We start from the raw sequence: 27976 nt of genomic DNA, 5'->3' as shown, positions 1-27976 counted from the left end.
TTGTAACCAATCATCGAGCATATGCCAAAAATAACACCTCCTCTTGTTCAGCACCCAAAGTCGAAGGATAGCTCTGGCCTTTCAATGGAAGAAAGTGCTAGATTTGCCAGTGTTGTATAATATAACCAATTCTCAGTGTCCATATTTGTTTAGGAACGATCGGAATAGTCTTCATTTAATGAAAGAGACAGAACTGGCGTCAAACATGCGTAAAAATCAACGCTATCCAAGCAGGCAACCACCGAGAAAGGAATTATCGCCGCTCATCTGAGGCCAATCTCGATTATTTTTGTCAAATAAGGAAACATAACATAGTTAGCTAGTCAGCGTTAGCTCCGTAGTTAGCTAGGGTAACAACATATCTTCATACAAAAGCAGAATCCCGCAGGAAATCAAGATTGGATCTTCGTTCGCCCAGCAGCAGGAAAACGTAAGTAGCATGCTAATATGTGCGCTAACGTTACAAGCAGGAGAATTTCGTTGGCTCCAACAACAGCTAGCCGTGAGGTTAGCATGCCAGCTAACGTTAGCTCACATCAACACACTAACCGCTAGGCCAAATTAAAATGCACTGTGTGTTAACTGAGTAGCTGCATGTTGTGCTGTGCATACAGCGTCCTTAGATGAAAATTATAACCGCAAGGACAAATTCTTTATGTTTTGATGCCCGTGAAGTAGGTCAGAGCACAAACAATGTAATCTAAGCAGATAACACTTAGTTTAAGTCACAAGCTGGTGAGGTGTTTATAATCAGTCATGTTTCACTGCGGAAAGAGCAGTGTTCCTCCCAACAGCTCTTACTCTTCTCTTAGATACTCTACTGCTTATTGTCAACGTAAAATGCATTCGCCTTATTGAATGTTTATGAGGTGTTAAAAAAATAAGTTGCATAACAAGCTCAGTTATTGTGGAGCTGTAAACACGCAAATAAACTATAATGTGATGCAAACTATTCCAAATAGCGAACAATGTAGCTGAATATAAACCTATCTATATATATCTATATCATATAGAGTTACATATCCATACATACATACATACATTTACATATAAGCAATTATTAACAATTGTTTAATTTGTTTAATTAAACTTGTGTTTCATGCCTCATTTGATGGATGGTACAGCTAATTTAGTTTCCAAGCATGTGCATTTTTTGGTCATATTTTTCTTATACTGCATGTATTGTAGGCTGTAGTAGGAAGGGCAGGTGTACAGGCACAGGACAGTTGTGTGAAATGCACAGGATTTTCAGCGAATATAAGTGCGGTTAGTAACACCTTAGTTTGCTTTAGATATTAGGCGGAACAGACCTGTATGCACATGTAATCAACCAAAAAACAAAGTCCATTTGAAAAAAAAATTCTGTATACATGATAATGAAAATGAACACTCAATGTGGATTTTTGATGATGTTTTTCTTCTACTCTTTTAGAGCAGACAACATTTATTTGATTGCTGCTGCTAAAATTTTTCTTGGTATTCTCATCTTGAATACAAAGTCTTAAAAATGTATTGTTAAAAACTGTGATGTATGGTTGTGACGTGATCCATTGAGAGCAGGATGCCACATCTCGCAATAACTCAAATTAGTAATCAGTCATCTCTTTTTGGAGTATTTGCTAGTTATGCTCTAGGAATTTCTGAATGTTTTCATAGAACCAGAGCTTATTTCCATTTTCACTCAGTCTGAATAAGAGTGTAATCTGCCCTGTCAAAACAAGTTCAAGCTTGACTTACTTTATTATTTAGTCACCTGCAATGCACAGAGTTCTATCTAACTTCTGAAGGATGTGTTCAGAAGGCAAATAAAATTTGTGCAAAGATGTCTTTTGGTGAAATTGAAGCTCTTTATATTTCATCTGGAGAATGTGTGAGCAGACGTGGCGTTAGATGATTATGTAATTTTAAATTGTCCTAATGTATTAGAAATGTGCCATCTAAGCTAAGTCGTATAGTAAACTCATATTTCATCATCAATCTTGTATAGTGCAGTGTTGAAATGTAGCCTGACAGCCACCTTACTCCTCCTCCAGTATATCAAATTACGATAACGTGCACAGGTGACCAGTATGTGACATTAATCGATGTTGGGCTTGTGCCCTGATAGTTAGATAAAGGAGGAGTTCAATCGCTGATAATCTTAGCTGAGTCAGTGGCCAGTGTGTAGGTCTAAATACTGAGAAGTAGATGAAACCTAGTGCGAGATTGACACAGTCAACAAGCTTATTTTAGAGTCTGAAAGATCTTGCAGTGGACCTCAATTACAAGGTTGATAGTCACACTTATTTCAAAAAGTTTTTGTGAGACACAAAACAGTTTCTGTTTTCAATGGGATAAATTTGTTTGACTGCACTGTTCTCATTTGCTTACGTAGAATATTTGCTTAGGAAAAGTAGTACAACAATATAAAGTCAGCTTGATAACATTTAGCTGGTTTTTGTGCTGCAGTTGTAGCTTTTTATGATTTATAAACATTTCAGAAATTGTCACATTATGTAAAAATGATTGCAAAAATAAACACATGATAGTCATCCGTACACAATATGCAAAAAATGACCAACAACAAATTTTCTATGGCATGTGCACCCCCCCCCCCCCCGATTCAACAAGTATGCTGCTTTTTTAATTAATCTTGGCTCACATGTCACACGTGTAAACGTGACCCAAAGCATATTTTATACTCAATCTTTTTGTTTCAAGTCAGCACAAAGAAAACACTCCACAGAAAGCCACCAAACCAAAGTATTTCTACAGAAAACAGAGAAATATGTCAAGTAAACTTCAGCAGAACTTATAATTTGTCTTGATCTACGTCAGTCCTCTTAGTGAATACACCCTACAGTATTTTACATAGTGTATATTTTAACTTTCTTAAACCATTTTAAAGATTATTGTCAAACAAATTAAACAGGAAGATGTCTTTTCCATTGGCACCACTATTGTTGTTTTGTGGAAATTTTGAACCTTAGTTTTTTACTTATCCAACGTTGTTCTGTGGGCTCCTTTCAGTGCTAGTGTAAACAAAGCACTTTTAATGCACGAGTGAACACACGCCCGATATAGACAAAACACTCTTGCAAAGTTTATGGAAGACTGTAACTGATGCACATTCTATGCTTTCGGTGTAACACAGCATCACTATTTAATGATGGTGTTGGACTGTTCATAAAACGAGCAAGGTACCACCACAGAGTCTGGGAACTAGTCTTAGGCCTTTTTTTGCCATTTGCAAAAATGCCATGTTTTATAGAAAAAGCAACTAATCAAGAATAATCAGTAATGAAAATCTGTAGTGACAGACCTTTCACAATAATATATCAGGCATATATATATTATAACAAGCATAATATATCAGTTTATCCTTTGATATTGTCGAATTTATTGAGAGAAGCTAAACCCAAAAGAAACCAAAATCTCCAATCAGCATTTTGTGCCCGGTACCCCCATAGTAGCTAACAGTGACTTCATGTGTATTGTTTGCTTATCAATATTTCCTTAAAATGTGTGTTAAATCACTGTGATGGCAAATAGACTTAGAACCTGCACCTGCATCTGTGCATCTTAGGTCTGTGTGTAACGACATAAACCTAAAACGGGAGGTATTATGAGATCGGAGTACAAAAGTTATCCCACTGTTTTAGGTGTCATGTTGTATTTGTCAGATGTTTTGTTTACAATGGTCATCATCAGTCCCTACATTTATAAAGCAATCAATTTAATCACTGCAATGAAAAGTGGAAATGCTGGAAGAGAAATGCAGTTTCTGCTGATTAATCTTGCAAGCTGCCTGCATATGTTGATAATCACTTGGTCATAAACAATAATGTTGTGTTATATTGCTGATATTTATAACTTTGTTGTTTATATTTTTAAGGTAATCCCCTAGTGGGTGTATTTAAATGGTTTTAAACCAACAAGGTAACAAGTTTATCACACTCCTTTTTAGGCATGCACTGGTTCCATCACCATTATTGAGTATTAATCCAACGCTGTGCTCGTAAAAGTTTTTTTTATGCAGATGTACAACGACCACTTGGCAGCACCAGTCTATTAAATGCATATTAGTTAAAAATGGGAGGCAGCAGCTTTTAACATTAAGTGACAACAAACTTGACCAGACTGAAAGCTCTGCTTCCTTGTGCTTTTGTTTATAGAGACTTTTAGTTACTTTTAAATTAAATGGTGTCTACACAAAATGTTTTATGTTAAATAATGGATGGTCAACAACAAGTTTTTGCCATCCTGATATGTATACTAACTTTATTTAAAGCACTGATTGAACTTGCTTCTTCCCCTATATCAAAATAAATCCAAATGACATCACTTGGAGAAAGCTTCTGTTCAGATTATGTTTTGTTGTTGCTCACACTGTGGAGTTTATAATCATGGTCAACCTGCTTTTCCAGACCTCCTCCAGATGACTTGAACTCCTACGGGTGATGTCATCTGGAGGAGTCTTTCAGCTAGAATTGGAGAAATATTATAGTATAGGGAAGTCAGGGGGAAGTTTAAAAGCATTAATGTACATTTACACCATATTCACACCACTAAAGCCATAAAGAGCAATTTAGTGAAGTCACCCTTTATCACTGCTCCATTATTTAGGTGAAGCTGTCTTTTTCTGTGGAGGAGTGACTACAAGTTAGCAAGACATCACTGTTGTCCCCACAGTCTTTAAACTTCACTTATTGGCACTTTGCTAATAAGCCTCTTAGAATATAATTTAGACAAGTAAAATGGATGTCGTAGGAGAGATCCCCACCCCAGGTCTCACCTTATGTTATAGCTTTCTGTTAAAACTGGACTGATTTTGGCTTTTTTTGTTTTTGTATATTTATTTCCATGGTATTTGTTCACATTTTCACCATGCAGAACTGATTTAAAGAGGAATTCCACATTTAAGCCACATAAAAGTGATTTACAAGTGAGTTGCTACTGCAGTAACGACAGACTTTTGCTACCCCCTGAAGCCTGGATTAGTTTGAAACGGTGTTAGTCTGCAGATGTCTGCATCAGTTAACCACATTTACAGTAAAAGGCAGAGAGTAAGGAATACATGATGTGTACATAAATACACTTTCTAACTAATCTCATCTAACAACTGCTCAGCATTGGCATCATCTATAGTCTTAACAGCATGGGGCTTAATATGTTGAGGGTGTGGAGGTGACAATGAATTTTTCTATTGTCTTTATCGTTTTTACAGCTAATCATACTCTGTAATTTTAATTGACAGTTATCAGTTATCATTCTAGAAAAAGTCTTGAAATGTCTTGAAACCACATTATCTAAGGTCTAAAACAGTCTTCTATAAATTATTCATGTCAGGGACACAGGTCTTCAGACAGTTGTTACATCACAATGAAGTAATTAACAAACCGCTGTATCATCTGCAAACCTAAACCAATATTCCCAGTGAATCATGTAGAAATTCATGGATAGTGCTGAAAGCTTTGCAACCTTGCTAGCAGGATAGCGACTGATGTGTGCAACTGTGCCTGCTGTCAGAGCAGCACTCGAGCTCTCTGCAGCATTATGTAATCCCCGACCTTCCACTTCCCTCTTCATAACCAGTGGTTTTTGGCAGACCTGCATCTTTGCATCAGGGGGTGTTGGTTTCGACTTGTGGTAACAGCACGGTTGACTGCAGTTTTGAGGGGGTTAAGTGGTTGTGAGTTCCTGGTTTCTGTCTGATGTCTCGATTGAGCTGTTTTCTGGGTTTTTCTGCGTATGTGTTTATTGCCGTCTATTGTACACTTGTCAAACAGAGAAATCTTATAGCATCTGCACGGCTGTAGCAACTGCTTTAATGGATGAATGATGCAACTCTCCTTTCCTCTATGCCAGGCAGCTGAGAGAGAGAGTGTGTGTGTGTGTGTGTGTGTGTGTGTGTGTCTTTGAGAGACATGTCGTTGAATGAAGCTTAGCCTGGATGTTTGCACTGCAGGGTGGGTGGTTGCTAGGCAATGGCAGTGTGTTTGTTTTATTTTTAGAGAGAATTACTGCTGGTGAACATAACAGATTTGTCCTTTTCTCACACGTACAGTATATGAACACCTTTCTTACTATACATGAACATATAGACTGATTTTTTGTGTTAGAAGCCAGTGGTAATGGTACAATTTTGCTGAAAGAATCATGTAGCATGAAGGCAACATAAATGTGAATGGTGTGACCCACTGCCCCACCCTGGACATGAAATTTAAACCTGGCTCGCGTATTTATAGAGAGCGCCTTTTGCTCAAGCATAGACAACTTGACATGACCCTGCACACATGCGCAGAACCGACATAAAAACACATACACATTCCTCCTCAGACCAGTAGTCACTCCTTACATGTACCAGCGTTTTTTGGGCACATTCCTGTCATGCTGTGTATGCGTTCATGTGGGAGGTAATGCAGAGCGAGGAATCAATATGTTGCAAAAAGATGCGCTCAGGGTGATTTGGATTTTGAGCGCTTTTTATTGATTTCAAGGTCCCAAGAGTGCTACCACACCAACCAAGTAATAGCACTGAACTGTAAGTAGCTCCATATTGCAGCAGCTGCAGACATTAAGGTCCAAATTGATTGTTATGTTGGGAAGTATATATACATGTAGAAAAAATCGTGGCCTATCGACGGACTAATATGTGATGCTACTGTCTTCATATATACAATGACCAAATAAATCGACACTTTCAAAATTAGGAACCATATCTTTTTCTTTCATTTTTTTCCCCAGTAAATCTAAATAGCAAACAGCTTGTTAATGTCATCAGTTTTATGTTTCGGGTTGTAAGAGCCAGAACATGTAATGTGATGTCTAACACAGTGAGTGAACCCAGGTGATGCGCTTTTGCTACTTTTGTGAATTTATGATTTGTTGTTTGTGTACAACATGAATGATTCGGTCACACGTTCAGATTCATGTGAGCAATCTGTGCTATAAGCTGTAGGGAGATTATTAAAGTTAGCATTTAAGGGGCCTCTGTTAGCCACAGGTTGCCTTTAGGCAGATGGAATTCTCCCCAGCCTCCTTTTACCCTCCTTTACATGCATCAAACCTTCCATTTTTATCTGGGCTCGGGACCGTGTTGGCACCTTGGTGGCTGGGCGGGGCCACACCTGGTGGGGTGGGGATTCGATCCTGCGGCCTTCTGTATCCCAACCCAATGCTCTACCCATTAAGCCATGGTAGGAAAATGCTGTCATATTAAAAGAATATTAGCCAGGGGTTACTCCCTCAGCTTGTTATGTGCAAAATAAATATTTAAGTCACTTTTATTTATTAATGATGTATTGGAGTATTCAAAAGTGCATTGAGTTCCATTAGGATTTCAGATCCATTGATGTTTCACTCACACTGTTATTGCCTTGCCAATAAATGAACCAACAAAGCCTCTTGCACTCTTTTCACTCAGCATGTTTAGTCTGTTAGTATTCTGTCTGCCTGTCTGACTGCATCACAATCAATGAGTAAACCTTTTAACTTTGATTAGTTCATGACATGTGAGAGTGTATTGTGTTCAGAAAGGACAAAGTTTAAGAAAAGACCAAATACTAACCCTTCAAGTCAGTTTTTTTCCCCATTCAGCTCTTGGCACTGGAGGATTTCAGCCTCTGCTGATTCAGTAATGTCACACTGTCCTGCCAGCAGGTTAAATAATAGCATTAGTTACCTTGAGTTCAGAGTGGATGAGTCTCTGTGTGCTCAAAGGAGCTTTACAGCTGCGGTGTAATCCTCACCTCCATGGTTTCTCCTGTGCTATCTTTGTCTTATTGTATCTTTGTCTCTGTGGCTCTCACCATCCTTTGAGTAATCAAACACACTGTAATCACAGTATGAGGCTGCCAGCTGAACTACTGACACAAAACTGGTGTTGTACTGAAGAATTCATGGCATTTAGGATATTTTACAGACTATAGAATATTGTTCGAATTTATTTGATAACCTGTAGGTCTCACTGTTTTGCTTCTCTCACGTATGTTTAAACATTTAACTAAAATATTATCTGTGTGCAATGAAGTAAACCTTCCTTCTTTCCTTCTCAGTAAATTAAATTGCATATGTGAATGGAAAAAAACCCTAAAAAGAAAGGGTTTGTTTTAAATAATAAATATGAAAAATCACACTTGAAATTCTAAAAACCATGTGTTTGTCATAAATGTGTCTCATTTAGAGATGGATTATTTTTTTCCTTTGTACTTCTTGGTGATGGTGCAATGTTTTCTTCTCTTCTTTGATCAATATCTAGCTATAGGCAGCAATGGGTGCATTCCTGGACAAGCCGAAGACGGAGAAGCATAGTGCCCACGGGGAGGGCAATGGGCTGCGTTATGGCCTGAGCTCCATGCAGGGTTGGCGTGTAGAGATGGAGGATGCCCACACAGCTGTGGTGGGCCTCCCCCATGGACTCACCGATTGGTCCTTCTTTGCTGTTTATGATGGTCATGCAGGCTCCCGGGTGGCCAACTACTGCTCCGGTCATCTGCTGGAACACATCTTGTCAGGAGGGGTCGACTTTGCTTCAGGACCTGGTTCTGTGGAGGGTGTAAAGGACGGCATCCGGTCAGGCTTCCTGAACATTGACGAGTACATGCGCAGCTTCAGTGACCTACGGCAGGGCCTGGACCGCAGCGGCTCTACAGCCGTCTGTGTGTTGCTCAGCCCGACCCACCTCTACTTCATTAACTGCGGTGATTCGCGGGCCGTGCTAAGTCGAGACAGCAAGGTGGGCTTCTCCACCCAGGACCACAAGCCCTGCAACCCCCGTGAAAAGGAGCGCATCCAGAATGCTGGCGGCTCAGTCATGATCCAGAGGGTAAATGGCTCCCTGGCTGTGTCCCGGGCCCTGGGGGACTACGACTACAAATGTGTGGATGGTAAGGGGCCCACAGAGCAGCTGGTGAGCCCTGAGCCCGAGGTGTGTGTGCTAGAGCGGGCAGCTGAAGGAGACGAGTTTGTGGTGCTGGCATGTGATGGAATCTGGGACGTCATGTCCAACGAGGAGCTGTGCGAATTTGTTCGCTCACGACTCCTGGTGTGCGATGACCTGGAGAGAATCTGTAATTCAGTGGTCGACACTTGTCTCCATAAGGTAAGTTTTTCTATACGTATTTTTAAATACAATTCTTTTTGGCCTTTCTGCGTTTTTGATGCAAATTTGAAATGTAACATTAACTTACACCTTAAATAATAGTCAAAATCCAGTAAGGGGTAGAGCAGTATTGCAAGAAGAAGAAATGCTATATATCACTATAAATAGGTTGATGGTGTGAGAAAAAGCTGCATCTTTGTGGGACTGATTTGAGTGTGAAAAGATTGTCCTGACTTGACTTACTGGTTTAGAAATGAGATTTGTTTGCCACATGTTTTTGAGAATTAATTAAGCAAGTTTTCTTTTCTTAGTTATTTAGGGTACTGTTACACAAATGAATAGTTGTTGTTGTTGTTTGACTAATATCTTGATAAAGTGGGTGGTAATGAGAGTTAAGTGTTTGGTTTTCATCAGATCTCACTTCTGCTTATTGGGTGCATTTCTCATTAGACCTTACCTCTAAGTCTATAAGTTGAGAAAAGGGTTTTAAATTGGAAAAAAAAAGTGTTCAGGAAACCATGTAAATATAGAGTAGGAAACAGTAACCAAATATATGTTAAAAAAAAATATCTACTTTATCACTGAACCCTAACATCTTACAGTAAGTGGTCAGATAAATCAGATAATGAATTATGCGTCATTGTTTTCATATCACTTCTTATTCAGTGGCATCCTCAGCTATTGATCCAAGATAAAGCAAGTATTGCCCTTTACCTTAGCTGAACTCATCCACTTCTCCACATATGGGTATTTGGCCAACCACGTTTCATTTATTCTTTGTGTCTAGAATACTCCAAGAAGTAGCAAGTGCACCGCAGCCTAGTTATTTTTACCTTACTGGCTGGGTTATCTCAAGTGACAACCACACGCTGTCATAAATCTCCCCTGCTGCCACTGCCTTTTGTGATGTATGTGACACTGTGCACTTACAGAACGTTACTCTGACCACAGTGACAAGGTATCGACAGGACGACGGTCCATTGGTTTAACGTCTTTCAAAGCCATTTCATTTTGTTGTGCTGCTGATATATTTTCATAATACATATAAGTAAATACATTCCCTCTTTAATCTTTAGAAGTTTGTAGAAAATTTGTCAGAGTAGTTGGTACCATTTTCGAAGCAGTTAATCAGAAATGCCAAAACATTTGATGATTCTAATGTCTTTAGAATAAGCAAATATTTGTTTGGTGTTGATACATTTTGGATGGTTGGGCTTACAAGCAAGTCTCCTATGGCTGCCAGAAAACATGGTGCACCTATTTTTATGAGCAGCAATGATTAGTTGGTCAGAGGAACAGTTTGACATTGGGCTCTACGATTAGGTGAAAAACACATTGCCATTATTGTGGATATTATTGCAATATAAAAAACAATTGATATCAGAGTCTACTTGCTTGGCTATGAAGTAACATATTTCTGAGAATTTTGAAATGTGTGTTTCTCAACTCAAACAAAATGGCTTAAAATATACACAAACCAAAAAACTGTACAAGGTACAGTCAAGGTACTTGAATCTTACCACATTTATCGTAAAGCTTGGGGATTGCAACCTGACAGAAATTCTTCTATAAGGGTAGTTATCGCCGCAAAAGTGGTTGAAGATCATTTTAATGCACATGGGCACTATGTGTTTTGCAATATAGCACATTAGGAAGTTGGTGAGTTCTTTTTATCTTTGTGAGCGCTTGTATTATTGCATCACTCTGGCAAACACATGTAACTGAATTTTGCTTTCTTCTTTGTGGATTGCTTTCAAGTCTCATTCTAACAAAAGAACCAATTGTACAACACACGGCGTGCAGAGCAACATCTCTTTCTTTGACAGTGTATATAAGAAAAAGATGCCATGTGAAGTTTCCTTGTAAATTAGCCAGGTTGCATTTACATTCATGCTTGTAAAATTTGAGACCTACATCGTTTACATCACAGTCTTTGCAGGCACATTGCTGTGTGTATTTTGGTGTGTGATTGTACCAACACCAGTATATGTGTGGAGTAACAGGAAACCATTGGCATTACTGTATATTGTGTCAACCACGAGTAGAAACATCATAAAAATCTGCTTCACAGTGATACTGTGGAGTGGAGGTCAAAACTCCACAGGGTGCCTTTAAACTCTGGGTTTCAAGTTGGAGATAAACACCTGCAACTAATCTTTTTTTTTTTTTAAATGTAAAACTGTCCTTATGCAGATTTTGACCAAATTAAGATCATCTATATTTTTAGAAGCTACTGTCATTCGTTTCTTAGTCAGTCTTGCAATCGACTTTGACTTAGAGACGCAGCAACAGAAATTGTTGACATATAAACAAAGGAATGCTAATTTTGATTGTTTAGCTTTTTTTTTTTTTAGCACCCTTTAATACTGGAACTTTCAAACCTTTCCAAACAGTTAATAAATGTATCATGTCTACTACCTAAATTTCATTTGCTCTTTATTCGTTCTTTCTGCCTGTCCTTGTCTTCCAGGGGAGCAGGGACAATATGAGTGTGGTTCTGGTGTGTTTACCCGGAGCTCCCAAGATCTCAGAGGAGGCTATGAAGAAAGAAGAAGAATTGGATAAATACCTAGAGACCCGTGTTGAGGGTCAGCACACTTAACACATGAATATGCACATCTTCACATAAAAACACAGTAGGCTGTCAATGTGCAATATAATGAAGGTACAGTGCGGTCGAAAAGACTTTGAGTCTAGCTACCACACTCTTCTTTCAGTGCCTTATTCGTATTTTTTTTAAAGGATTAAGTGAAACAAGTGACTACATTGTACTCGTTGTCTGTGTACATAACTGGGGTAAAACAAATATTTATAGTCAGTCTGTGACACAGTGGTGCTGCAAATACTGTTGTTTTGGACTTTTACACTATGCATGTTTATGTAATTTGTGTTTATGTCACATACTGAGACAAAGTCTTCTTATGTTTCTGTGTAGAGCTACTGGCCAACTGTGGGGAGGCAGGAGTCCCTGACCTGGTGTCTGTCCTGAGAAGCATTGCCACAGAGAACATCCCCAATCTTCCACCTGGTGGAGGCCTTGCCAGCAAGTAAATGCATGATAGATACTTCAAGCCTGCACTTAAATATTATTGTACTAGTTTGTATACATGTATTATGGCTGCACAATTCTGGGTAAAATGTAAGTCAGTTTTTATTTTTTTAATTCAGAATTGAGATAACTCCCAAAATGTTTTCCCTCTTTATCATCAAAACAATTGAAATGACAGGCTTTTTAAAAAAAATGGTTGTTAATTATATTGTCTGTGTCATTGTGTGTGCATGCCAGTAAGGAATAGTTTAGGAATAGCTTGTTTCTCAGCTGATGAAAAGGGAAAACTTCACAGGTCGCAAAAAATGAGACAAGTCACCTTGCTGAGCTGATCGCCAATCTGCAAAAGCTTACTCAAGATTTATGTAAACCTACATTGTCGTTGTCTCTCACCGATGCACAGCTGATCGATCGTTGCAAGAAATAACTAAACATCGAAGCATTGGTTTCAATAAGTAGCTTAACGCGATCGACGCAGACACCTGTAGTTTAGCTGGCGTACCTGAATGGGGCGACACTTCCTGCAGTTTGGACAGGCAAGACAGTCCAAGTCTTTGGCTCCTCTTTTTTACGACTTCTTCCTGTGCGCATTTTTCCTGAATCCTTGATTCAGGTTACAAGGAAGCCCTTAGTTTGATGCGGTGGATCTCACAGCTGCTAGAAAGGTAACAAAATAGTCATTGTGCAAGAATGACATTGAATAGGGTTTGGAATAGAGTTTATGATTTAAAAACGATTAATTGTGCAGCCCTAATATGCATTATTTTATCACTTTATTAACATTACAACTTTGAAAATTATAATTTACTCACCAGAATTTCACGTTGAACTTGAGCTTGATTCTTATTTCCACCAGTAATCAGTAGTAATACTAGGTTTTATTACTAAACTATACTCTATACATTTTTCTTAATTTTTCTTGATTGATTGTTCATAAAATGTAAAAGCTTTCAAACAGTTTCACTGCAGTTTCAACTACAGTTAGATTTTTTTTTTAGCTCTATTATTATCTCTGTCAAGTTACATTTACAGAGATTGAACTTAGATTGTTTGCATCAAACTGTTTGTGTTGTTTGCTTTTGTAGACGGAGTGTGATTGAGGCAGTGTACAACAAGCTGAACCCTCACAGAGAAGAGGAAGCGGTGAGTTTATCGTTCTTTAAAATCCTCACCTCTCCACTACCTCATAAACTCACCTCAGTCAAGGACACCACTCTTTTTTTACTGTGTGTGTGTGTGTGTGTGTGTGTGTGTGTGTGTGAGAGAGAGAGAGAGAGAGTGTGAAAATGAGAGGAAATGAATGTGGCTTAATTGTGAAAGAGGGCACAGGATAGACTTAACCTCAGCCATCTTAGTGAAACTAAATAAAAATCACTGCATTCCATGTTGAAAGGCATAAAAGCTGTATGTGGCCCGTTTCAATCTTGTATTTCTTTATTGAAACAGGATGTATAGTAAGACCTTCATAAACCTCATGAACTCCTCATCAATGAAGCGTTAAAGCTATGAAGCTGGTTTAATAGTCCCTAATGCTTCATGTAACACCGATTTAAAACTATCTGGGATTAGTGATTGGAAGCCAAATGTAATCCAACTTCTGCCTACATCTAATAGCATTTTTTTGACATACAACATACAAGGTAATTTCCGATTGTGATAAAGTGCTAAACACCTACAGGTTACGGAGTCAGAACAAAGGGCCTCATTCACATCATACGTGTACAGGAATGTTATGGGCGTAAGTAAGTGTGAATGCAAAATCGCCATCGGATTCTTGATATGTGCGCCCCGGCCAAATTTTAAATTTTAATCCAAATTCATTCTAAATCAACAGCTCTCTGCTCACAACTCGCAATCTGCATACTGCTACGCCTTTATTTCTCTATATTAGGAAATGTGTTTGCCAAGGTGTATCATAGCGGTGAAGACACAGTTTGCTACATTTTATGTGTTATATTATAATGCAAGTTCTCAGGGCGTGGTCATTTTGTTTTGATTATCTTTTGAAACCTTTAAAATTTTGAGATTATAGAGCCCCCTAAAATTTAAAAGGTTAAAAGATTTTTTTTTTCCCAAAATAATATTTAATGCACCTTCAGCTAGTACAGATGTTCTGTCATCAGAAATAGATTAAAATTCATTTTTAATCTCTGAACGTTGGATGTATACAAACTAGCACAATAATATAAAACTAAACTATTTTTCTTCTGATGATGGGGAACTCTCTCTACTTGCTGAATGTTTGAATTATTGTTAGGTTTAGGGTCAACTTTTGTGCTAAATAAATGTAGGGGGATGGAAACTTATGTGCTAAATTTCTATGCAGTTACAGACAACACAGCAAATGAACGAAGCCACTAGAAATGCACAGCTTGGGTGTGTAATCGTGACTCTGATTACATCTCATTACAAGATTCATAACGCCAAAATTACGCTTGCATTGCAAGAAAATGCAGTTATAGGACTAAATGTAACAAATAACTGAAGAACTAAAGTTGTGTAGGGTCTTAAACGCCCTGCAAGGGTAACTGTGATAGTAGAAGTGTGTGAGAGTTTATGTATTTTTCATATAAATGTTAGTGGAGTCTTGACTTGCAGGCTCTTTGGTCTGGGCTGACTGAGTGCTGACCGACCTGTCACTTCTCTGTTACACCATACAGTTATTACTACGAAGGCTTTTCGATCACAGGGTCAGAGGTAGCGTTTGCATGGGCCCGTCCCACTGGTACAAGAATCTCAGACATTCTCTTGCTAGTGTGTAGTGTTTGTGTGACAATAATGTGAGTGTCTTGATGCTGCCTGTTGGATGTGTATGTGTGAGACAGTGGAGCGTGCCTGTAGAGTCTGACCCCTGGCGTGTTACCTCAGGCCTGTGCGGGGGGAGAGGAGGAGAGTGAGGAGGGAGGTGGCAGCACGGCGGCTCACCTGCTGGAGGCTCTGCGGCAGTTCCGCCTGCAACACCGGGGCCAGTACCACACAGTGCTGGAGGACTCACTGGCCGTCTACCGCCTGCGGGGGGAGAGTGATGCAGAGGGAGCAGAGGAAAGCAGGAAAATCTGTGACGACGATGGCCAGGAGCAGCCCGCCTCCCCTCCCTCTCCCCCCTCGCCCCCGCCCTCACCTGCCACTGCAGAGTCAGAAGCCAGCCAAGATGCGCCTGCCCCCGAGTCCGATCCCGCCTCTGTTTGAGCACCCCACCCACATACCTCCTCCACCCACCCACTTATTCAATCCCAGGGGTCTTGTCAGTTTTGTTGTGATCTCTTTCCCTTTTAGAGAACTTGAATGAACATATTGGCCGTTTCCTGTTTGGCTCAGTCTGTTGTGCAACCTCAGCTGCCTTTGATATTTACCAATGTTTTATATTTTAGTTGGAATAAAATGAGCTGTTCTGTCCATTCAAGTTCTGTCTCTAGCCACTGTATTCTTTTTCTTTTTTGTTTCCCTTGTCCTCTGCCAGCCACTTCTTAAACTTAACCATACAGACTGAAGTTTATAAAAGCAAATAATAAAGAGTAATCATTAGTTGATTAAGTGGCTCGTGAAGCAAATGGAAACCTTGCACTCCATGGCCTAGATTTACTAGTATTGGCTTGTGGCTGACTTCCCACCTGACCCCTCTCCACCCCCCACCCCCTTCCACCCTGTCCCACGTCCCCATAACTGCTTACAGGGAATGAACTGACAAAGAAAAGGGGACACTGAACTGCTACGCTGTCTCCTGGCCGCCTCCATCTACAGACTCAGAACACACTCTTTTTCTCTATATGTATGTGTGCGTGTGTCTGCATGAGTTTGAGTGACACAGCAACAGACCAATTATCACCACTGAATTTTATGGGTTTTTTTTTTTTGGGTGATAACTTCAGTGTCAGCCCTTTAATGAGCTTTTTCAGTGGTGTTACCCATGTGTGTAACCCATTTTGGATAGAGAAAAACCTGACGGTCCAAAAACACAGGTATGCTTACATGAGTCGGGAACACTGTGGCCAAGGTGTGAGTGGTATTTCATTTTCATTGATCCTCTCACCATACATCTGTAATTCCACATTAGTAACTGCCCCATAGTAATCCAAAAAGAGAATTGGCTGCCACAAAAGAAAAGACTACAAAACAAATTCTGGTGGCAGGCAACTGAAGTACCCGTAAAATTATTTTATGTAAAGTTGTAATGCTCATTACACAAGAAAACCAGTTATTGGATGGATGAAAAATACACAGAATCCTTCACTGGTAGGGGAAAGTGTGGCTCTAGATCCGTTTGTTTTGATGCCGTCCTTCAAAGCGTCTCCTTTTTTCCCCTTATACATGCAGTATCTTTCACTACACTGTGTGAGGTGAGTTTTAGCTATAGACTGATGTTGGCATCTCAAACCAAAGCTGCTTTGAGCATCTGGAAATTTCAATTAAAGAATCTTCTGAGTAAGGGTGGGTCTAGCAGACGTACAGCACATTTGCCAAAACAACCAGTTAGAAAAAACTGAAACTAGAGTTTGAAAACACTTAGAACAGATTGCAAATCGTACAGATTTGTCCTAGTTTGAGTGTGAAATGGGCTCATTGTGTCCTCGGAAAAACACCATCTAAAACTGTAATTCTTGTTAGCGTTAGATCCCACGGCTTGGGAGTAGATTTTCAAAGAGGTAATGTTTGTTTCCTTTTTTAGCTAATGTGAATTTAAATTGATCCTAATCCTAACACCTTGTGTTCTATGATGCTTCCCAACCAGATATTGAGAACTAACCTTCACCCTGTGGTTCTCGTCAATCACCAAACACCCTTTTCTATATTCTTAACAGTTTTGCCATATGATTGCATTCCTATGTTAGCATGCTATTTCATTCATGTGTAAGTTGTGGCTGGCTAACATGCTGTTTTTAGTTTTAGTAGTTTTTTTTTTTTTTTTTTCAATAACTGCAGCGTTACAGTAATTGAAAGGTTGACCTGATGATACGTGGTTATAGATGGGAAATCGGGGCCACATATTTCTTCCAAACATCAATCCATCCAACAATGGTTGAACTATTTAAAGGGTAACTGATTTTCACCTTTCTTCCTATGCTTCTATTCTGGGGTGTGGATGTATATGAATGGGTTCTGACTTCCTCTATCAAAATATCTCTGCTTCTAACAGAAAACTCCTCCAAATGACATCATCTGTTTACATGATGCCATCTAGTTGCTCATACTACACAGGTTTGGGCCTTGATCGACCGGCTCCTCCAGAAATCCTCAAGATGACATAAATCTGAATCAATAATCTGAATTTGGGATGATAAAAAAATAAAATAAAATTCCACCATATCCTAATATGATCAGAATTTCAATGTATATTAATTTGTGGGAGGCAAGGTGAAATTTAAAAGCAGTATTATACATGTACTCTTCAAACTAAAACTATCTTTATTAACTAACTCACGTTGAAAATGAATAAAGTCAACCTTTAAGTCTTTAATAAATGATTAGAGCAGTCACCCTGCACTACATCCCTAGTATTAAGAACACCCACTCCACTGATTCCGGTACCTGTGGGCTCAGTTGTAATTGAGGAGTGCTGCATATGCTGGTTGTGTTTCTGTAAGGAGTTCGCAGTAGAGATTAAGTATTTATGAACGTGGTTTTTATGTTTCCACTGCTCATGCTGCCAGCTGCTGGGATTAACTGTGGCTTTAGGACTTTCACAGCTGGACAAAAGCCCACATACAGCACATTTCCTCCCTCACAGTCTGACTTTATGACACTGTCTTTTCTAAATGACACAATATCCAACTCTTACCTCATTGTGAAAGTTTTGATTTAAACCAATTGCTGCACCTAGAATGTTTACTCTACTTTGAAATCCGGTGGAGGGAGGTTATTGTGAGCCTGTATAATGCCCTGTAGCCAATGTCTCTGGTAATGCATGTACTGCACTTATCTTTTCACTATCTAAGGCACTTAACTATCAGAGGGGAAGATGTACTGTGTGTATGTTTGTATTTGGTTATGTGGGCCAAATCAGTTCCACAAACTTAAGTGACAAATTAACAAATAAAAATGATTTGAGGTAGAATGTTACGGTTTGTGTCAAGTGTGTGACTGTGTCTTACTGTAAACTGACTGTGCAGCTTCTGGCCTTTGAGTCCTTTACCGAATAGCAAATGTGTATCATAAATCGGGGTTATGTAAAGGAAAATCATATCTCCATTCGAATTTAGTCGTCACGAGAAATCGTAACATCTGTCTAAGAGTTCGTGGTTATACGTTGGCATCTGATGTGAAACCATTGCCTGAAACATCTAGAGGAGCTTCTCAGTGAGTTTACAATGTTAATGTGTCTTATCGGTTTCTTGTGCAGGTTTTTGACAACAGCTCAAGCTAAAAATGAGTCCTGCTCCGTCAGCATTACACTCAGAGCCTAGACCTAATCTCAGACAACAATATCAGTTCTCCCGTTTGATTTAATAAGCCAGACAAACACCTGCTGATGCTTTGCATGAGCTGGTGCCAAGCGAGTGAGGGAAACTGTAACGTATAGGTACTACATTCTCTTCATTCCTCCCCTGTTTTTCAGCCTGACATTTGGCCTCGAGATTCTCCCCAAGGTGAGTCATCAGAGGTCTGGGTTCTGGTTTTGCTTACGTACAGGCTGAGTAGAGGGATTCTCGCAGTCATTCACTTGTTTTGAGTAGATGGGAGGCATCAGGGGCTGTGTCTTAACTGCTGTGTGTGGAGTACAGACAAAAACATAGCCGCAGAATAAAAACTAACACAGACCTGTATTTATTTATTTTATTTATTTTTTTTTTCATTTTACTAACCCAGATTGCCGGTGACCTGGAGGACCCCTGGTAGCCATGGCAATGACCCCCATCTCCTCCTGAGGATCGGTCCATCTGCCCAGACGAGGAGCATCTCTCCATTGCGCCGTGTCTTTCTCCACAAAATGAGGACATGTGGTGTCTGTTGGAGTGTGAGTGTGTGTATGTTAGTTTGTGTGTGCGTGCGTGTGTGTTTGCAGCAGTGGCACAAAGATGACAACAACTACACAGATGCATACTGCTTTAAACCTGGAGGGAAAACAAAATCACTTTTCAGAAATGACAAGTTTTTATGAACTGATGCATAGTAATGGTAGAGAAGAGTTTTTTGTTTTGTTTTTTTTTTAACCATTGAGATTTTTTTTTTTTTTAATTTCCTTTTTTGAATGTTGACTGTGAACACGTGACTTCACAATAACATGAGGACCTATTTTGTTTGTGTGTGTGTGCGTTTGTATGAGCGGGGTTTTTGAGTGTTTGGAGGAGGGCAGAGAGAAGGCAGATGGTGGATAAAGACACTGTATGTACTTCTTCTCCTGGACTTTTTTTCCTGTGCTCCTGGGTCTAATAATTACCTAACACCCTTGCTTCTCCCCTCTTTAAAGACATACACTCACTCTCTAACACACACACACACACACACACACACACACACACACACACACACACACACACACACACACACACACACACACACACACACTCCAAAATCAAAAACACCACCATTTCCACCTTTGCACCTATGTGATGTGCCACCTCCCCAGGGCACTGCATGAGGACTTTGGTTCTACATGTACAGCTATGTGCTTTTCTAGTCAACCCGGATGAACAGCCATTGGTTGAGATTGACTGAACCTGGTGGACCTCTGGACTCTGAATGGCTCCTGTCATGTGAGAAGTGGAGATGTATTTTTTTCTTTTTGTTTGTTTTTCTGTTTTTTGCTGATACATTTAGGATAATGATGATGATGATAATCATGATGGGGAAATGGGAAGTTATTCATTTCACTGAAGAGCTGAGTGCAAGTTGGACTCATTGAGGTGAGGCGGTGGGTCGGTTGCTGGGGGGCGCTGCAAAATCACTGGTAGGAATGTGGCGTTCAAACAGGCTTCTCCACCTCCCTCCCACCATTACTGTTCAAAGGTATCTATGACGGTGGACCGTCCTGACAGAGGAAAGTATTTTTTTTTTCTTTTTTTTTTTTTATGTTGTCCATGAGGTTACTAGCTGCTCGCTGCGTAGAGTGAGTGAACGCCCTGTTTTAACCCTGTTCCTGGTTCTCAGACTACATTGGTAATGTTTGTATTGCTGTTGTTTGATTGCACTCACATTTGATTACAGAAAGCATCTATATATGAAATAAAATCCCTGCCAAGGACCCGGTGGTTGCTGCATTTTTTAATACGTCATCACTTTGGGATGGTTGTCTGCGTGGCTTTGTGTAGGACGTCGACAATCTGTGATCTGATGATGGTTGATTCCTTTCTTCTTTTTCAAAGCAAATGTAACGACAGACATGACAGTGCAGCCTACATGATTTCCAGTTTCAACTGTCTTGTCTTACTGTTTGTTTGTTACTCTTATGATTGTTTAACTTGTTATAGACTGGCTTGTGTTATAGTAACCTGCTGAAGTGTGTTTAAGTCCCTTCAGCACTGGGGACCCTCTTATTTTAGTCAAACTTGACATATGACCTTTTTTTTTGTGCAGATACTTTCCACAGGGAAAACTTCCAACAGAACAAGTGTAGTAGTACAGAGGAACTACCCAAGAATATAAATGTTATGTTTTTAAAAGGACAATGCATATCTTAGAAGATGTGTAACTAAAACAAGTATGCTTACCATGCATGGACTGTGGGATAACCTGGTGGACTAGTGGTTAATGTGTGTGACACAAATGTAATTCCTTCTCTTCACCTTTTGTTCCCCGGGGCCTCTAAATTTTTTTTAATTTTTTTTTTTTTTTTTGCTTGTTTGTTTTAAATGGGAAAGGTGTAAATACAACCTCTGCAGCAAATTAAAAAAACATCTGTGCCAAAGTTTGGGCCCCATGTTCTATTAGTGTTGAAAACCCTCCCAAACCCTCACCCTGCTGATCCTTTCAGGTGGCCTTGCGCGCACACACAGCATATTAAAGTTCTACCCACAGAACTTCCATTCCGGTCAGAGGACTCTGACAACCAGTCTAAAAACATCAAATAATTTTTAGTTCATGGTGCATTTTGGATGTGTGCTTAAGATCATTCACTTGAGAGATTGGAGCACATGTGCATCCAGACATTCATTGGACTCCAGTCTGCAGTGCAATGTTTCCCCACGCTCAACAGTTGGTAAATGTGGGTTTGCTAAGTACTCAATTATTAGGGTGTCCAACCTAATGCACATTTTTCCCTCTAATTATTAAGTTAATGACTTAAAAATAAGAGTGCAAACACCCTTAAAAATTAAGTTTAGCATTTTTGTGCCTACGTTGTGTTTACATCTTTCACTTAAGAAAATCAATGTAATTTGCACAGGGGTGCCCAACATTTTTACTGCAAGACTGCATCAACATAGAGTATTTAAAATCCTATTATGTAATGAAAAATAATTTGTTAGATATGTACACCCACAAACGATCATTGCACATGATTCTGGGACGTCTCAGCTTTGCATCACCTGCAAAATGCATTAATATGAACTAGTGTGTAAAGGAAAGTAACTTAAACTTTGACAACAATTAATAAAAATCTGAAGTTTAATCTTCAAGTTTGTTTAGCATAACACTAGAGTCTATTAAGAAAAATGTCTAATGTGTATGGGTACCACAAAAATGATATGACTGTAATAGCCGATTAACTGTAAGTAACTGATAACAGTTCTGATTCATACTGGAATGAAACAGCATCTTCTGAAGATTATGAACTTCACGCATTTACTGTATTTGCATTTTTCATCTTTTCAATCACTTTCCCGCATCCTATAAATACCAGATAAAACCCGAATGTATTACAGAGAAAGAAATGTTTCCAAATTATTGAAAGTGCTGCGCAAACGCCACCTCCGCACACACAACTGTCTGTTCCGTCACTCTAATCGTAATCACATTGTATCTTAAAGGTGTTCTCAATCTGGAGTGGGATTATGGGATTGCAGAATATGTGTGTTAGAGTGTGAATGAGCGAGCCAAATATGTTACATTTAATTTGATGATGGTGGGTTACTGATTCACCCACTGAATCCACTTTAAGCCTCATATTTCTAAACAATAGACAATGACCTGTTAAATTTGTGTTCAGTTCATCTCTAATCTCTATCACTTTAATTTATTTTTGCAGAACTGCTACATGAAATAAAACCACACGAGGAGTCTTTGAACAAATCCTCCTCCTCTTTGTTTCATTTTTAGTCAAGCTGGTGTCTCACATAAGATATATTTTGACCTTAACTCTAAAGCCTCCACTTCAAAGTTTCGTCTAGCCTATGAAATATATCTGTATCTTTTTATTGTAGAAGAAGAAATCAGATCTTCTTCCTGGCAGCAGTATCGCAGTGTAAACGTTCTCTGTAATGAGTAAAAATGTACAAAAATAAATAAATAATGTCAGCAAAATTAAGTGACAGTATTAAAAATACTCGGAGATTCAGAATGTTGACTTTCAAACCCCCTACACTCCAAAAATATGGTATTTTATGAACATTTTATGTCATTCTGTGTTCAACATAATAACTGGTGTTCATGTAATATTGACTTTTTTCACCAAAATGAAAAAAATATACATTTTTTAAGTCAGGGGGGCTCAGCTGTTTGTTATTTTTTGCGGGAAAGCTAGTAGTGCAAAACTAGTAGTGGAGCTTTGCACAACTCGAACCTTAAATAGCTCTAATAATAATAATAACAGTGTGTTGGCCCTTCATTCTACAATAATGATTTATATCTGATATGCTGATTGCATGGTCTGTATGTAAAATGCAGTTACAAAAGGTTGAACTACATCACGCCACTGGCTGGATTGGCACAATTTCGCACAGACATTTATGTACATCACAAGATACAAATGAGTAATGAGCTGAGATCCTGACTTGGCCATATAGCAGGTTTTTAGTGAAATGTGGGCGTTGAAGTTCGGTCCCGACATTCATGTTCCCCCGAGTTCTTTGAAGCTCTATCTTTTCCTCTAGCTCCACGACATTTGTTGAAATGTTTGTCCTTTAGTCAAACGTCTCTGACTTTTTTATCAAGTGTCACCATCGATTGAATAATTGTTTGTCCTGATAGTTTGTTTCTGACCTGCTAAGTGCAAGTGTTTATGCACTGCGGTTATTTCTGTATTTTTGACGTGCGCTACTAAATGCCAAGATGGCCTTTCTAACGCAGGAAGTGTTATTTGTCCACACTGAGTCAGAATGTGTTGTATTTTGTTTGAATGAAGGCAAGTGCCGAATGTTGGGGCGAGAGGATCTGAATAGTTCCTGCTCTCCTGGATTCAGGGATACATTAAAATAAGGGAACTGAAAAAAAGATGAGCGTGGTAAAGGTGATAGCTGCTAAACGTGTCATTCTGAATGTGTTGGGATTTGCTGGGTTTAGGTGCATTCTCACCGAGTTGCTACCATGGGTGTAAACTTTTGTTTGCTCCCTGCCTCTTCCCTACTCCATTCCCACAAACATCAGAGCAGTCCACAACCTATAACCTGGAGCTGGTACAAAAGCTGCAGCTGCTTTAGAAACTCCATTTACAGGATGCATAAGCTTGGCACACACATCCTGTTGTGTTGCAAGCTGCAATATTTATGAATTTCTGTTTGTATGTGCCTGTATAAGCATTGTGCTTATTCATTCCTCCCCATGAAAGGGCAGCGAAGGTGTTCAGTGCCATTGGTTGTTACGCGCTTTACATCTTGTGGTCGGCTGACCCGGTCAACCCCAGCACACTGAAGAACGGGCACCAATAGAAAAACCAACTGCTGAATTCGCCACTAGAGAAGATACTAGTGGTGTTTCTCTTTCTACTCGAAGACTGTTCGTCGTCTTTTTTTTCCACCCACTCTTTATCTTTTTAGAGTGAAGGATTTTCTGCTTGTGCCTGTAACCTCGGGTGAGAGAAGTGGTGACTGGGGGGTTCTACAGGCAGCAGAGCACTGCAATTTTTTTCCCTTAAATCTCTGTGTGTGTGTGTGTGTGTGTGTGTGTCTGAGCATATGATGTTGAGTGGAGTAATTTAGCAGATGAGCGTGTGGCCATTGTTAGAGGGATAATCTGGCTCTTGCTGCTCAGATAGGTTAACATGCTGCAGATTAGACCAGATTACCCCCAACCACACCAGACAGGACAACGAGCAGCCCCCACTCCACCCTCTCTCCATCTCTTTTCACTCACCCATGACCCCAACGTCATTTCATTTCATCTGCTCCTGTCTTATTTTATGCCTACATCTTCATCTGTCTGAGCAGGCTTAACTCCTCCACCCCTTACTCCTATCATCCAACTAATCGTTGCATGTCTTGTTTTTTTTTTTTTTTTATTTCAGCACATCTGCTTTGTCCAGATCTGAAAAATTGTCACTACATGAATCCCAGCACTGCTAAATGCTCCTCTTTTTGATTTCAAGAGAAAAAAGAGTCACTGAAAAAGATCATAACTAAACCGTAAAAATAAAATGTATGTTATATTTTACACTAATTTTAACAAAAAGAGATTTGCTTCACCTTCATATATTTAACACGTTGCCGAGGTTGAAGTAGATAAACAGTTGTGTCAATGAAATTTAAAGTACATGTTTATACAATTAACGATATATTACAATGTCAAACATGTTGATGTGCAAAAGTAAAATTAAAAAATATATAAACTACTATGACATGTAGAAATGATGAGATATGCATAAAATGGAAGCACTACACAGGTAAATTAACTTATTATTTCATAACTTAAAAGTTAAAGGAAAAATAATCGGAATGAAAAGGCCGTAAAAAAAATAACAGGATGAATCAGAATGAAAGAATATATAAAAACATAAATACTTTGTACATATAGTAAGTACATAATATAATAGTAAATATAAGTATTTACAAATTTAGATAAACGATGAATATGATTTTCATGTAAAATTATTTACTCAGTTTTATTTAAGTTGCAACACTTTGACATTGTTAAATGAGGAGAAACCACTGTTGTTTGTAACAACACACATGGAATTTTGCAATACATTTCTTTTTACAGATTTTTTTCAAGAATTGCTGTTTGGATGGTATCATGACCTTAAAAGCTGCAGGTACAGTATATCTGGCATGAAAGCCACAATGACTGACTCACTTATTTCTGAACTCACATCAGAATATTCTACAGTGTAATCTCTAAATGTAGGAAGGGACAAACATTAATCTTTAATTTTCCTTATCTAAAACTCACTGAGTTTGCATGGAAATGTGGGCACCAGTCGTTTGTTCAGGCTCCAGCTGTTTGTATTTTTGGCTGCTGGTGTTTGTTTGTCAGGGCACCGCGGTGTTTGTCTTATTCAAGCTATCCATTAAGAAACCCCCCAGCTGGTGAGATGACAACACAACACACAGGACAATGATGTAATTATTGCTGTTACATCTGGCCCATCTGTAGTGTTAAAGCAGTGTGAAATCAGAGGAATTAGTCATCACATTACCTGATTAGTTTGTTAATTCATCTATCAGCATGTGTCAGCCCTTTGTTTGTTTGCATGTGTGAGTGTTGCATCACAAGCCTGATTCTTTACATGAAGATTTTTGTTTTCCTGCGAAATCTCCTTTTCTCCAGCTGTTGCAGAATTCACACAATAAGCCAGATTAGTTTAAAGGTATTGAGTTGCAAACGAGTTAGGGTGCAGGATTAGTTCCTCAGGTACAGTTACCTGTCCTTCTCAGTTTTCGGTGGCAGAGGTCGAGACATGGTCAAATGGTGACCACACACGTGAGGTGACACAATGCCAGTCATATGTGCACACGTGCGGCCAGAGTTCCTTCCTTTTGGATCAGCATTTGCGTTGCGATGGCGAAAATCGATCTTCTGTGTTGAACTTTGCCAAAACATAATTAAATATATGGAAGTATATCAATGTCAAAAGAGTTCACAAACCCAATGTGAAGATCTACACGTTTTGCAAGTCAGTGTTTGGACTAATTAATACTTTACACATCCAAGTGTTCCCGTTTGTATCCATGAGCTACGTTTCATCGTCTCTCAGTTCAGACTGCTGTTCAGACTGTCTGCAGTGCTAGTGCTTCAACTGCGCACGTGCCAGTAAGGTGAACCCTCCGCTCCTTTCCTTTCCTGGGAAGATTGCTATGACAGTTGTCTAACATGGTTTCAGGGGACACTAAAAAGTGAAGGACATTTAGATTAGATAGAGAAGTATTTTTAGTTGTAGCTTTTTGCAGGGCGTTTTGTCATTTGGTTGTGTTTTCGCATTTGCATCGTGTTTCTTAATGCTGCACTCGTGTTGGGAAATTGATGAAGTTGTTTTTTTAATTTGCAGTGCCGTGAGCTCTCAGAGCCACTGTACCTTAGGATCCAATTTGACTCCACTTTCACAAATGCAGGCCTACAACTAAAAATCTCTTGGAATTCTGTTGTGTGCGCTCAAACCCTTTGGCCTCAATATACTTCAATAAGAACCCAAAGGTAACATATTAATTTCTATGATGATGATGATGATGATTATAATAGAACATATAAAATAGTGATTGGTAAAACCAGCAAACCTTTGTATTTGAGATGCTAGAACCAAACTGAACCCTTCACTGTGTGACTTAAATGAATAACTTAATATTTTGGGAAATATACTTTAGCTTTCATGCTGACAGTTATATCAGAATATTGAAACCACTGTCTTGTCTGAGCTAAACAGGAAACTGGTAGCTACATAATGTCTGACAATGCACGAACCAGAACCTGATATTTTTACAGTTTGTTTACATACTGAACATACTCAGTGTTAACTGATGTGTTGTAGGGAGGCAAATCGTCTTCCATTCAGACAGAGCCAGGCTAGCTGCTTGTGTCCAGTTGTTACGCTAAGCTAAGTGCCAAACAAATGTATGAGTGGTAACAATCTTTCCACGCAAACTTTAAGCAATAACACCAGATGTGTTTAATAATCATAATGGTGGTAAGTTAAATAATCAACAAGCAAGCAACTAATGATTAATCAACACTCATTTGAACATGCAGAAAATTTGGTATCATTGTATGTAGAAATGGTGTTGTCATCCCCGTCTCTACACATCCCCTTTTTTCTTGCATCTCAGGCTGCTACAATTTACCCCCTCAGTCTGTTTTTGGGGGGTACCATTGTGTACCAGACTCTCCTGAAGCCCTGATAGAGCACAAAAGCACAGCAAAGACTCAGGAAGTGATTAGTGGCTTAACGAGGGGGAGGCTTTTGGGGGAGTTTGTAGGGGATGCACAGCCTCTTCCATGAGGCGTATGGAGGGGTTAAAATTTCAGGGCTTAAGAGGTCAGTGTTAAGTTGTGGGGGTCAGTGGAGAGGTTAATTAGGAGCAGGGCTTTTGTTTACGGGGGATTAGGAGACGCAGAGGCGATTCACTTTCTTGCCGTGTTCCTCCAGCCACCCTGGAAGTGTCATCCACCTTAGCCAGCTCTGCTTTCCATCCTCCTCCCTGGTAATTGTCCTGTCAATGAAAAGAGATGTAGCTGAATTAACTTAATTGTCACCATTACGATGCACTCATCTCTTCATCACCATACACACACACACACACACACACACCTTGAATACGTTTCCTTGAGGGTGTTTGCTGTGTCCTTCTTGCTCCAATTAGAAGAACGTTTTTTCAAATTGGTGGATCACTGGCCGTGACTGTCGCCCAAAGGCTGTTGTGCTTGCTTGTCCATTGTGTTGCTGTTGTAACACACTGAGGCACATGCTGCACTCTTCTGTCCACTCAAGCACCTCGAGTATGTGATGTTGCTTGTCCATGCACATATGTTTGTGCGAGTGACAGAAACTGACACCAAAATGAATTTCGGACTGCGGTTTGCATCTGCAAAAACCTCCTAGATCACCTCTA

At 39.4% G+C, this 27976-nt stretch overlaps 1 protein-coding gene across 3 annotated transcripts; it reads left to right on the top strand.

Moving 5' to 3' along the window:
• The first annotated feature begins 42 nt into the window (after positions 1-42).
• ppm1bb (protein phosphatase, Mg2+/Mn2+ dependent, 1Bb) lies at positions 43-19648 on the top strand. 3 transcript variants are annotated; one of them, XM_067487796.1, is made up of 7 exons: positions 43-430; positions 8240-9082; positions 11553-11670; positions 12018-12129; positions 13217-13274; positions 18685-18715; positions 18936-19648. In XM_067487796.1, exons 2-7 carry the CDS (start codon positions 8252-8254, stop codon positions 18944-18946), a joined length of 1161 nt encoding a protein of 386 aa, XP_067343897.1. In that variant the 5' UTR covers positions 43-430; positions 8240-8251; the 3' UTR covers positions 18947-19648. The 3 variants fall into 3 exon arrangements, with proteins under 3 accessions (XP_067343897.1, XP_067343898.1, XP_067343896.1); XM_067487797.1 differs by lacking the exon at positions 18685-18715; XM_067487795.1 differs by lacking the exons at positions 18685-18715; positions 18936-19648 and adding an exon at positions 15000-17037.
• The last annotated feature ends 8328 nt before the right edge of the window (positions 19649-27976 follow it).

This window comes from Channa argus, chromosome 20 (assembly GCF_033026475.1).
Source record: "Channa argus isolate prfri chromosome 20, Channa argus male v1.0, whole genome shotgun sequence".
NCBI lineage: Eukaryota > Metazoa > Chordata > Actinopteri > Anabantiformes > Channidae > Channa > Channa argus.
Note: the sequence above shows the minus strand (reverse complement) of the source record. Positions and strands in the feature narration are given on the sequence as shown.

Excerpts from the sequence above, each read along its gene's own strand:
- ppm1bb (XM_067487795.1), top strand. The coding sequence starts at position 8,252 with ATGGGTGCATTCCTGGACAAGCCGAAGACGGAGAAGCATAGTGCCCAC. Across the intron at positions 9,083-11,552 it reads TCGACACTTGTCTCCATAAG|GGGAGCAGGGACAATATGAG; the intron begins GTAAGTTTTTCT and ends CTTGTCTTCCAG. Across the intron at positions 11,671-12,017 it reads CCTAGAGACCCGTGTTGAGG|AGCTACTGGCCAACTGTGGG; the intron begins GTCAGCACACTT and ends GTTTCTGTGTAG.